The 13,484-nt window shown below is 41.3% G+C and overlaps 2 protein-coding genes across 2 annotated transcripts in view; both read left to right on the top strand.

Moving 5' to 3' along the window:
* Positions 1-6,456, top strand: part of FREM2 (FRAS1 related extracellular matrix protein 2) — a 119,394-nt gene extending 112,938 nt beyond the window's left edge. Inside the window, exons 22-24 of the mRNA XM_021377310.1 lie at positions 439-626; positions 763-909; positions 2,559-6,456. Of these exons, the coding sequence (XP_021232985.1) occupies positions 439-626; positions 763-909; positions 2,559-3,071 (848 nt within the window). The 3' untranslated portion in view covers positions 3,072-6,456. The remainder of the gene's footprint in view (positions 1-438; positions 627-762; positions 910-2,558) is intronic.
* Positions 10,320-13,484, top strand: part of LOC110388225 (complement C4-like) — a 53,724-nt gene continuing 50,559 nt past the window's right edge. The window contains exon 1 of the mRNA XM_021377297.1: positions 10,320-11,097. The gene's annotated coding sequence lies outside the window, so the exon portion shown is untranslated. The remainder of the gene's footprint in view (positions 11,098-13,484) is intronic.

Raw genomic sequence — 13,484 nt, 5'->3', positions numbered from 1 at the left:
GTCCATCTACACTGAAACTATTACATCTGAGGCTAACAGTGCCATTTCTTAAATACTGAGCACTTTGTAAACATTTCAGAATGAAGACCTGAATACAGCCCATAATTTAAAGCAGCTTCTGAACTGGTTCTAATTGTAGCAACTGCAGATGGCTTCCTAATGCTATTATGTGGCCCAGAGCATGTGGAAGAGAGTGCAATTTGATCACAATCTTTGGCAACACCTTCTGGTGAAAGCTGGGTGGCAAAGTGTTTCAAGTAAATTCTTGATGAAGCTGTAGGCAGACTGAGAGTCAGCAGCTTGGACATTTGAGGTGACCAGAAACTGCAGTCACATTACACTGCACCAAGCTTCTTAACTAGGCTTATTTGTTTGGCTTCAGTATTGTGTTTACTGTTCCAGTGTAATAGAATGTGAACTGTGTGCATTCTTTTACAGGTGATGTCATTTATGGTCGGGTGATGGTGGATCCTGTGCAAAATTTGGGTGATTCCTTCTACTGTAGCATTGAGAAAGTTTTCCTGTGTACAGGAGCTGATGGATATGTACCTAAGTATAATCCATCCAATACTGAATATGGATGTCTTGCTGATTCTCCATCCCTTCTGTACAGATTTAAGATTGTGGTAAGATTTCTAGTTCTGGGAGAAGGCACGTTTATGAGACAATTTTTTTCACACTTCTTTTTTATCTAAAACCAACTTGGGAATAACAAATATGTATTTTAGAAATAAGTTTTTTTTTACCTTTGTGACCATATAGGATAAAGCTCAACCAGAGACACAAGCCACGAGCTTTGGAAATGTGCTCTTTAATGCAAAACTTGCAATGGATGATCCTGAAGCAATTTCTTTAGTTAAGCAACCAGGCTCTGATGGATTTAAAGTGGACTCAACTCCTCTGTTTCAGGTATGATTTCTATAGATTTGTACCAACAGCCCTGAACCAAGAAACACTTGTACAGGAAATGTTTTTAAATGTAAGTCATATTGAAACCAATTTGAAGATTTATTGTGATTTCAGTACAGTTAAACAGAGTTATAAATGCTGACAAATTTCAAGATGTAAAATCTGGAATACTTTTAAGACAGTTCCTATAGGGACAACATTGCTTTTCTTCTGTTTCATTCCATAATCTAAGGAGAAATTATATCAATGGTTGTTACACATTTCTTCTAAGAACTTAAGTTTCTTCTTACACAATATTGTTTTATTCCTTGTCATCTCTCTTGTCTAAGACACAGAGTAAAAGAATTGTAAGCATTTATAGTGAACTTCATCAAAATCTAATTGCTACAACATTTTCTCTGCAAGTCATCATCACAAGCTTGCATACTGCAAAACATCTAAGTACAGGAAAGCCTTTAAATTGAAATCTAAAGAGCATACCTGCTTCTTAATTCTATATAATCCATCAATTGTTTACTTTCATTCATTAGATCTCTGTGACTCAGCCAACTGTTTTCTCTTCAGAATTTACCTCCTTTAGTATTGGCAAAACTACATGTCAGACTCAAAAGTACTAATTAGAAAAAGTACTAAGGAGTCATTAATCCTACTCCTGGCCAATCAGTGTTATGTCCCATTGTAAACAATGGAGTATTTAAGAGAACAGCCTACTTAATTTAAAAATGGTTTCATAACCTGACCCCATTGAACTGATATCTTGGTTTGGATTTAAAGAATCCACTCCCAATAATGCAGTATTTTTCTGCCCTCATTCTGTCAAAAGAATGAGAATGTGAAGAAACAACAGTACGTCCTGAAAAAGAAATCTGTGGGCAGATCTGAAAACTGAATCTAGGGGCAGCTATTGAACGTATAAGCCAGTAGCCTTAAAACCAAAATAGGATAGATTCAGACCATCCTCCTGGATCTTGTAGAGGCCAAATTTATTATGTATCCAGAAGAGACAGGACAGATTCATGGAAGATGGCATTATCTTATGCAGACTGCAGGGAATCACAGAATCACAGAATGAATGAAGTTGTCTGGGACATCTGGAAATCGTCTGTTCCAACCCCTCTGCTCAAAGATTAGTCACCTAGAGCAGGTTGCCCAGGTCGTGTCCAGTTGGACACATGACTCCAAGAATGGAGATTGTACAGGTTCTCTGTTCAACCACCTTAAAATGACAGATTGCTTTATGTTCAGATGGCAACAAGAGCCACAGCTAAGGCCTACAGGGCTGGCAGGTTGGGTCCGGAAAGTTCCGTTTCTGCAACCTGTCTACAGCTGAGGTTCTTTGCAAAAGACTTGTATGGCCATTGATATTAATGGTACAAAGAAAATGACAAGGCTGTATTTCTTCATCTGCACCTGGCAGTAATAGAGTATAGCTACAGAGAGGAGTTAACACTACCTCCTCTTAAAATTTTGATGGAAAACATGACTTACATGGGACTGATTGGCACATAGTGTATTTTATCTGTTCTTGATTTTGAAATTTGAAAGTACTGTCCAGACAATCCGTACAAAGTGGTAATTGATTTCATCTGTTTATAGCACTGTCCGGATTGTGCATGTATGTTTAAAAGCAAAAAATCATGTCTTTCTAGGTGTCTTTGGGCAGGGAGTGGTATGTCCATACAATCTACACTGTACGATCAAAGGAGAACGCTAACCGCGGAATTGGCAAAAGAAGCGTGGAGCGCCAGTACCACTCACTCTTTAGTGGAGGCAGCCCAGTAGCATCCACACAGAGACGTCATAAGAGAGGAGTTGTGGGAGCTCCAGAACTTGCCAAAGACATTGGAGTAGAAAACAACCGAGGGACAAACATACAGCACATAGCACTGGATCGCACCAGCAAGAGACAGGTTCCTCCAAGGGATGTTGCAGTCAATGGTGTTCTCCCCAGAGAACTGAACAGCCAGAGCTCGGAGGTCAACATAGTCACAATCATTGGTGGAGCTGCTGCCATTTTCCTTGTCATCTGCTTAATTACAATCATCGTTTTGCTGCTAAAGCGGAGACAAAATTCTGAGAAGAAGGAAGCCGCAAAGAAGTCAGGCAGCAATGAACCAATGATGCTACCCGATAACTACACCAGTGACAGCTCTGAGGTTTGATTCAAAGACCACGGGATTCAACCCAGAGTCTCCAGGATGCCTCAAAACAAAACTGAACTGCACTTTTATAGCAGCAGATCATGTTGACTCGTGAAGAGTAAAAAGTTCATATGCTTCTAGATTTACTTGAAATTTTTTATCCTGAACTTTTGCTGCCTTTATCAACAATAGGAGAATCCATCCTGAATCTCCCACTTTGCACGAAAGGTTATCGTGACGTCCCTATATCATGCACTAATCTTTAGCAGGAGTTAAGGAACTGCATTGTAAGGGAGAAAATTTTGTTTTGTTTTTATATTTGCTGACATTTCAAAAAAGTAGTAGAAACTATCCGAAGGTGCTATAGATCCTGTCTGTAATAAGAGAGGAAATCTGTTTCTTTAGAAATACTGAATACTTGAGAGGTGGAATACTTGCATTCTTCAGTTGAATTTTGTACTGTTTCTCACAAAGAACTCAATGTCTACAGTTAGGCTGAAAGGTGATAAAATGCCTTAGACATGAACCCTCCCTCCTGTAAGACTTTGACTTCATTTAAGCTATATCAGTGGTAAGTTTTTTTCCTTATGTTTAACAGAACTTTTTCAAAAGACAGCTAGATTAGACAGCGTAGCATTGTAGTCAGTTGCATGTCACAGAAGGCAATACGTACTTTTTTCTACAAATTCTTATTTTAATCAGATATTTTTCACTCATTTTTTCCTTATTTATGATCATATAAAGCCAAAGAATACAACAAATCTAGAAAGAATTTTGTTTTTCACAGGAACTGGACACTTATACCTTCTAAAGTTAATAAAGGATCATGGATGTGTTGTAAGGCAAATTGTATTTTTTATTGCATATCCACTGCTGGGAAATGAAAGCATTAGTATTTCAGTACCTAGTGTTAGATTCAAAATGCAGAGGACAGAGTTCTGCCTGAACTGAGCCTAGGAATCATGATACTGAATTCAGCATGTGATTGTCAGTTGCCATATCAAATGGCAACAAAGTGAAGAAAAAAATATAACATGATTGAATCAGGCAGTATTTATTAGTGTATAATTATAGCATATCTTGACAAACATGCTAGGTCATTGCTGGGCTATTTTTTTTTAACAAGTGAGTAGTTCTGAAAGAGAAATTCTGATTTTCTCTCAGTCTTCCCAATTTAGATAATCTGACAGCATGATGTCTCACGGAAGTTTGGATCAGCAGTGTCCCATGCCATTTTTTTTATCCAGACAGGACCTGTTCTGCCCTAAAGATATCCTGCCAAATGCTCGGCCATGGATGCTGTATAATGCTGAAGACAGATTGTCCCATTTGTCACACTGGCATTTAATGTGAATAAATCTTTTCAAGTCAGTGGAGTTAAACTATATAAAATCTGAAGCAGGCTGTTGGGTTTGGTGCTGAAAAACCTGTTCCCTTCCACAACCTCTGGCTGAACTATCCTCAAGCTGCAAACCATCTGGCATTTGGCACTGGGGACCATGCTGCAGAGATCTAAGTTACCAGGATCCAGCCTGAAAGCAACCTGGCTGCTAGCACAGAGTGCTGCCTCTGAACTAAAATTCTGTCCAAAAGGCTTCATAGCCTGCCTGTGGCGGGCTGTAAACACAGGGAGACCCAACTTAAGTCATTCTGCACAATGGCCCATGAGGCTCAGAAATGTTGAGGTCTACTCTCCCGGGAACGTCTGTGCAATGATTCATGGTACGGTGTGAATGTGCCCGCAGAGGGACTCACTAACATCTCTTGCTCAGGTTTTATATTGTTGTGACTTCACTCATTTTTTAAGGCTTCATCAGTTTTTCACTTAACGGATCAGGTCAGAATCTGTACCATCTTTTTCTGGGTTTTCTGAAGACTGTTGTTCAGACTGCTTAATTGAAAGATGTTTTCAGCAACCTGAGGGTCAAGCTCCATTATTAAAGTCATGCAGTCATCTTTTATTTTAATTAATCTGAGTTCTAGCCTGAAATAATTATCCACAAGACGTGCCCAGTGCATTAGACCTTTTCCCTGGTCACCTGACATTAATTTACTCTTGTAATGAAGTTCCTGGTTTTGTGATCCTTGTATTATGTGTGCAAGATTGATCAAAGACTTAAGCCACAGATGTGTTTTATGTTTAAAGTTCAGAACTAAGTTACAATTGTAATCTAGGATCAAATTTACCCTTGTGCCAGTACGTGAAATGACTGATTATGAGAAAGGCAGAATTTGTCTCCTAGAACCTGCGTATTCAGACAATGACTTTACAGTAAAATGGGACACATGTAAATAATAGAACATTTTAATATTTATAAAATGCCTGTTTTGTCTAAGCAGAGAAGATCTTTTAAAATATATATATAATAAATACAAAATTTAGGTGTTTATCAGTAGAGCAGTTTTTCTGGTTTTGAATTTTAACAGACTGAAATATCATTAAAGTTGCTTGCAGGCAAAATCTTTTTTTGAACAATTTTTTTTTTTTAATGAAATCACATCAAAAACCTTGTGTTCTACAAGCCAAATATTGAGTCTGGTAGACAACATGATCACTGCTTTGAACAGTGTCTGATTACTGCTCTGTAAAATGCTCAGATTGATGGGGATTATCAGGCAAACATTTTTCTCAAAATATATTCAAAAAACCTGCTGATAACAAAATAAAACTCAAAGCAAGCACTGAGAATCTGGACAAGAATTAGTGGGATTCATGAATCAGATATCAAAGTCCTCTGCCTGGGAAAAAAAAACCCTATGTTCCCAGTAAGACCTGCCAGGTTTGTCCCATTCCTAAGAAATTGAATTTCTTACAATTCAGTGAACTATAAATACAACTGTAGCAGCATGGTTTGTTATTATGGCTTCAAGGTTTTGAATTTCAGCAAGAGGTTTTGGAGGCTTATTAACATTTTTCATTCTACTTATCAAGTGATCTTGTTTATACTAACCTGAATAAGTGCCTCATTGCCAGTTATATGCACAAATATATTGATATTTATCTATCCATGCAATAAACTGAATATTTTATATATATATTTAATCTATTTCCAGATTGTGTATTCAATCTTCTTTTCCCTGAAGATACGTATTCCGCTAGCAGTAATGCCATTTGTTAAACCCTTTATACAGTAACTGCTGTGTTTAAGTTTGTTATCAAGCTGTCAGAAATCTTTCCATGCATATTTATTTGGAGCAATTTCTTATGTATGTCTGTGGCTGTGATATTTGGCATTTTTATCAGAAAAAAAAATAAAACTACTTCTGTTTTGTTACTAGTCTAAAATCTGTGTATAACTGTCACACAGTGGAGAGTGGTCAGTAATGCAGTGTTACAAAAAGTGGTTTTGCTACATCAAAACCAACAAGGACATAAGCTTACTGCTGTGTTTGCAATAAATGAATCTTCCTGCATTCTTCCTGAAGCGATTGTTTTCCGGTCACAAAGTGTTCAGCAAAGGGACTGCTTTTCAGTCTTTCAAGTTGTGCTCATGGCTCAGAGAAGGATTACTTCTTTCAGTTGCAGAACACTGGAAATGTCCAGAACTGTAGATATCAGCAGTGGGTCTGCAAGTTGTTTGTAGGCTTGGTTGTCATGTTCCTGTGCTTCTTTGTATCTATCACTTCCACTACCTAAACTTGATCAAGTAGATTGTACTCTTACTTCAAGTTGCGCCAGGGGAGATTTAGGCTGGACATTAGGAAATACTACTTTTCTGAAAGAGTGGTCAGACGCTGGAACAGGCTGCCCAGGGAGGTGGTTGAGTCGCCGTCCCAGGAGGTGTTCAAGAAACGTTTAGATATAGCGTTGAGAGACCTGGTTTAGTGGGGTTATGTTGGTGGTAGGTGGATGGTTGGACTGGGTGATCTTGTAGGTCTTTTCCAACCTAGCTAATTCTATGATTCCATGATTCTATGATTCTTACACTTATCCTTTAGACTGACCTGAACATTCCAGTGTAATGTCTGTGAGGTCTTTGTTGTGATTTCTACTGCTGCAAATCAGATTGGAAATGTTCCTGTCCTACTAGATATTAGGAAGAAATTCTTTACTGTGAGGGAAGTGAGACACTGGAACAGGTTGCCCAGTGAGGTTGTGGATGCCCCCTCCCTGGAGACATTCAAGGCCAGGCTGGATGGGGCTTTGAGCAACCTGGTCTAGAGGGAGGTGTCCCTGCCTATAGTAGGCAGTTGGAACTAGATGATCCTAAAGGTCCCTTCCAACCCAAACCATTCTATGATTCTGTGATTCTATGAAATTGCTACAGATGGTGCACTGTCAATAGACCAGAGGGCATTAATTTCCCACTCTGAGATTGTCCACAGCAGTTAAGTCATGTCCATGTTCATTTTGTCTCCAAGTGCAATTCTGTTTCTACTGAGGTGTGCAAGCACATTGAAAAGGTCCAGGACGGCTTTTCCTTCATAATATAGGTATATTGTGGCTGCATTCCAGCAATAGTAGGAGTCAGGGTTCTTTTGATGCATGTTTCATGTGGTTGTATTTTCAAATAACTTCAAATTCAGCTCCTACCACTGAATGCCTTAATTTTTGAAAGCTCTTCAGTAAGTTACTCTCAAGTGATGGACTCCTTGATTGTTTATTTTCTTATTATTTATCTCAAGAGAGAATCCATTCAGAATTTACGTGCTACTACTGTTGCTTTGGTAACTATCATCTGTTGACTTCCAGTAAAAATGAAGGGAACAGCTGGAAGGTTCTGAAACAGTGCATCTTGCTTCACTTAATGGCCAATGCCCAAGCATGCACTGAATTCCTTCTATCTCCTGTTACTTGCATTTTCGCAGTACAAGTATCCCTGAGTGTAAATTTCCACATAAAGCGTGAATCTGCAGCTGTACCCGTTGAAGTTCACCACCAGTTGAAGTTGATCTAGTAGAACTGACTGAGCGACTAAAGGAACTGGGGCTGTTTAGTCTGGGGAAGAGGAGACTGAGGGGAGACCTCATTGCTCTCTTCAAATACCTAAAAGGTGATTGCAGTGAGAGCAGAGCTGGTCTCTTCTCAGTGGTGACGTGACAGGACAAGGGGAAATGGCCTCAAGTTGCGCCAGGGTAGTTTTAGGTTGGATATCAGGAAAAACTTCTTTACAGAAAGGGTTGTTAAGCACTGGAACAGGCTGCTCAGGGAGGTGGTTGAATCACCGTCCCTGAATGTGTTTAAAAACCATTTGGATGTGGTGCTCGGGGACATGATTTAGCGGTGGGTTGTTAGAGCAGTATGGTTAGGTTGCGGTTGGACTTGATGATCTTGAAGGTCCTTTCCAACCTGAGCAATTCTATGATTCTATGATTTCTAGCAAAAGCTCTGAGTTACCATACAGGACAAGGGGACACACTCTGCGTAAGTGAGCCCATCACTTTAAATATTGTATCGATTTCTACTTCCCTCCCTCTTGCATTCCCTTCAGAAAAAAAAAAAAAGCATATAATAAATATAATGGAAGTAAATATGTCAGCAAATTACAACAATATTGATAAAAGGTAAGGAATGTATTCCCCACAAGGAGAGATTAAATAAATAAGACTCCCTTCTACTCTTCATTTTAGGAAATAAATATTCAAGGGAGAATATTGCAGAGGCGCCTTAAATCCTGAGTGTTACAGAGACTATGGATAGGGAACAATTATTCACTGTTTCTTACTGTTTTACAAAGATTCGACGCAACAAAATTTGCTGGCTACACAGACAAAAGGCAATTCCTCATCATTTGACATAAAATTGAAATTGCAGGTCTCACTACGGCAGGATGATGTGTGTGCCAAACTGAAAAAGAAGTGAAATCCATGGAAGAAAGGTCATGAAAATTGGCTCTTTGTTACAGCAACTAGTTGAGAAAGGCCAGACTAGAAAAAGCTGGTCGGATTCAGGAGAAGGAACTGTTGTGTTCATCTGTTTCCCTTCCCTTCCCTGCAGCTCCACTCCTGGTGCTGTTAGGAGCAGATTCCTCACCCAGAAAAGCCACTGTCATACCCTAATAGTCCTACAGCCTACAACCCCACACTCAGGACTGACAATCTGAAATACAAAAAAAAAAAAAAAAGTAGTTTTTCTTGGGATAAGACGACATGAAAGCTTTCATTTGACCTAGTGCCTAGTGTCAATGCTAGGTCTCTATCAGGTGAGTCACCTGCACCTCGCATCTGCCTACATCTCCTGCTGAGGACTGCTTGAAACGGTTTTCCGAGTCAATAGCTTTTCCTGGTGCATATCCTGCGAAGGCATGATCTAGACAGAAAGATGTAAAGATTCTAGGGAGAGGAAGGTCAGGGCAGAGCTAAAAGATACTGCTGGGGATTTTATTTACCATATATTCTCTGCTAGTTGTAGCAGAAGATTAAAAGAGTATTTCTTGTACTATCAAGTGTCTCTTTCACTGATGTGTTTTTTCTTTTTTTTTTCTTATGTTTCTAATGGCACCAAAATGATCCTACTGCAGCTGCACCCATTTCTAACCATCTCCCCTGCTGCACTGGGTTCTTGCCCTATACCATGTTGAGAATGGGGCCACCAACCACAGCTTCTGTCTGAGTGCTCCGTGCATGGCAGCTTAGCTTTTTCCTGCCCCATTTGCCTCTCAGAATGAACTTTAGGGAGAGGTATTTCTCCTCCAGGAAATTTCAGCATTCTCAGGAAAGGCATTTGACATCCATAATAACACGATGAATGCTAAGGGTGATGCCAATAATTCAAACCAACATCTTGCAGCTTTTAGGCATTGCCCATAGTTCCCATCTGGAGCTGTCAGCTGTGGCAATGTGTGTTATCCTCATCTCCTTGTGAAGTGGCCAAGAACTTTCAATCTCCGGCAAAATGATTGCTTTCAAAACATGGCTGCAATAATACACATAAAGAACGTGTTTTATTACTATATAAATTGTATGTAGGTTTTATTATGTTACATATATATGCAAACTTATGTATAGGTGTATTTGTGTATTTTACATAGTGTGTATGTAATACATACTGACACAGGTATGTAGCATAGATTTTATTTATGTGGTTGTATTTTTATAATACATAATACATTTTTTTTAATTTATATATGATTTTTCAATACAATACCACAAGGGTGAAGTGCTACAAATTGGGAAGCAGAATTCCAGGTGTTATTTGACTGGAAGGAGTACCAGCATTAGAGCCAAGGCCAAAACCTGAGAACGCTTACGGTCAGGAAGGCTGATTTGATTTGCTCTGGTGGAAGCAAAAACAAGCAAACTGGGGGCCTTCAGGGCTGCCCTCCAGATGGTGGCTTGGGCGGTCACAGCTCTGGGGAGCAGCAGCTGTCATCTCTGCCTCCAGCTTGAGCCCCTCAGTCATGGTCTAGGGCAGGATGCCTTCCTCCAGGCTGCCTCAGGCTTGGCAAGGTGCAATAAATGGCAAGTAAATGAACTGGGGCAAAGAGAAGTTAAATAACTGAAGTGATGTGTGCTCAGAATGCCCACATTTCAGTGTCTCTTCTATCCATTTTATGTCAGGATGCCACAGTAGCAGCCTGGAGGCTGGACAACACTCCCCAGGGCAACATTCTCCTTGAGCTGTTCTGCTGGGCTGCCACTCTCCTGGCTCCCCTCCTGCCACTGCTGTGAGCTCTGTGGTCGCTGGTTGGCCTGGAATGGCCCCAGGCCAGGAGAAATGCCAGCTCAGTGAGCATGTGCCCACCAGGGCCAGGGGCTGCTGCCAGCGTCGGGGCCACGTGAGCCTTTCTCCAGATCCCCAGACATGTTAAGAGTCTCCTTCATTTGGTGAAGGTATGAAGTAAACATCTAGTCAGGGAATGAAGGAATCTGGCTGCTAAACGAAGAGGTGTCTGCAGTAGGCCGCAGTCCAGGGCTCCCCAAAGGGACAACAGAAGGGCAGCTTTATTCCCAAGTGCCCGTCGGCTGTCACTCCTCTGTGCTCCTGGCACCCCAGCTGGGCGAGGAGACGGCTCTTTGGTCCATCTGAGCCCTCAGCATCAGACCTAACTTCAGCCTGCTCCCAAAGCGACCGGGAGGGCTCAAGGTGTGAGGAGCATCCTGCCTGGTGAGTCACCAATTTCTGCTGCAAATGGGTTTTTCTTGCTGCTGTCACACAGGGTTGGGTGAAACTGTTGGTTAACGCAGATTGAGGGGGAAGAAGAGAGATAAATGTGGGCTTCCAAAAGGATGTCTGTGGGTTAAAAGCACCCGCTTGTGGGAGCAGCTTCGCAAATGGAGGGCTGACTCTTCAGAAAGATCTGCATTTGAGAACAAACAGTTCTGTCGTCATCTCTAACTTGTTTCTTTGTTTATTTAAATCTTAATTTTCTGTCAAGGAGTAATTTGTTTTCCTGTTTCCTGGTGCCACTTCTCAAATGCCTGTGCTCTACTGGAATGCTGTCAGGGCCCTATTTGTCTCTCTGATACAGATCTTGGTAAACTGACAAAAAAAAAAAAAAAAAAAAAGAAGAAAAAAAAAAAAAAAAAAACCAGAAGAAAAAGAAAAAAAGGGGGAAAAAAACCCAACAACCCCACACAGCTGCATTTTACAGCCTCCTGAAAATGTTTAAGAACTGGAAATGAAATGCATCACGACTGAGCAGGTTTTTATTCAGTCAAGTAAAATCAGCCCTCATGGCATCAATGTGTTACAATGAGCAAAAAAAGGGCCTTCTGTGCTAACAAAATTATTAACATTGAAAACGTAAGAAACTGGATATCGCCTGGGCTTAGCTGATTCCTTCTGTTTTCCTTTGCTTTTATTTCTTCCTCTTTCTCCTCTCCATTAGTTTCTTCCTGTATTTCTTTCACTGCATTTTTTGCTGCCTGAAAATGCAGAAAACATGCCACCTTCTGTTCTTTTCAGCAATTACACAGTCCCAGAAAAACCGCCCTCCGGGAATCTCCCTAAAACAAGCCCACACGTGTGCACAGGTGCATGCAGGCACATGCACGTGAATGTAAACCTACAGAGGTGCATCTCCTAAACCCCTCTGAGTTACCAGCTTCCCTTTGTTCCCAGCTTTAGTTACCTGACAGGATGGCGAATATGCTGACCACAGGGTTCTCAAGGGAACCACAAAGTAAGGCAGTTTGGCCACTGCTGCTGAGAGCAGGAGGGGAGGATGGAGGCGACACTTAGTCAGGTCTCCCCTCCATGGCTGCACTGGATGGAGAGCTGCATCTCCATTTTGCCTTCTAATTCTCACTTTTGCCCTCACACCTATGCTTGTGCACTTCCCCTTGGAGCTGTTCTGGGTCAGTGTCCCTCCACTCCTCTCTCTGACACAGCAATGCTGCTGGGATACTGAGCATACCCACTAGGAGCAGTGTGATCAGACACCTACATACAGCTGTGGTTCCAAGATCTTGGCTTCGTGTCTTTTCACTGGAGATATTTCTGCATTAGATAGTGTATGGAAGGGCAAGGGAAAGTACATGGCTGTTGGAATGGTGTTTGTGGGCTGCCCCTGCAGATAAACAGAGAGGTGGTCAGGGGGCCTGTCCCAGAGGCAGCATCAGCCGCAGTGAAGTGGGGGATGCCACGGTCTTTACCTGCATTTGCATGAGGAGTGTTCTGCTGAGGTGATAACTGCATTCTTCTGCAGCTTGTACACATGATCTTACTTCCGTGTGGTCCTGCACTCCACTGTGTACAGCATCCTGCCTGTCTGACTCCTTAGAGAGGCCGCTTTCAGATATCTGAGCTGCAGATCGGATTATTTATTCTTTAAGAGAACCTTAAATGCAATTAAACCAGCCTTTATTTCTACCATAACCCTGGCAGGAAGGCAGGAAGGCTAGCAGTAGAGTGCAAAGAGGAATAAGTAATGAGAGTAAGATAAATATCCTTACTGGGTGTATTTTTCCTCTGTTCTTTTAACCCCAGTGATATGTGTTACGACAGAGGAGCCAAAGACCTTCCCTGCCTATTACTGTGTGACAGAAAAGTGCTAGTATTCGTTAACAACCAGCTCTATATCACAGTACCTTAAGGCAATTTAAGGTCTGTTAGAAGTGCAGTGAACCCTCTGCCTTCCATGAAATATGGGGAGATTTAGGATGATTTAAAGCAACATTTCCCCCCTCCCTTCTCATCATAAGTGGAATTCATCTGTAACAGGGAATAGGGGCCCCATGTTTTTGAGACATCTGTGTTCCCAGTTAAGCCTCTGACCCACAGGGAGTGGAAAGAGAGGAGTGAGTTGCAGTAAATCAGAACATCCGTAAGACATGGAGTTGGGTCAGGCTTCTCACTGCAGTCACCACTTCAGAAAGGACGTAGGTGAGACAAGCCCTGGCCCTGGCACTGCGCTGTAGTGGTCAGCACAAAACTTTTCATTGTGCCTTTCAGGGTGTAACACCATGAGAAGGATATAACAGGACAGAGCAAGGAGTTTCTGGCCAGCACTAAACTGCTTTGCTGGCAGAGAGCACACTGACTTTGTAAAA

The sequence above is a fragment of the Numida meleagris genome, chromosome 1 (assembly GCF_002078875.1).
Source record: "Numida meleagris isolate 19003 breed g44 Domestic line chromosome 1, NumMel1.0, whole genome shotgun sequence".
In the NCBI taxonomy this organism is placed as follows: Eukaryota; Metazoa; Chordata; class Aves; order Galliformes; family Numididae; genus Numida; species Numida meleagris.
The sequence above is the reverse complement of the archived record's forward strand: the minus strand, read 5'-3'. Positions and strand labels throughout refer to the sequence as shown.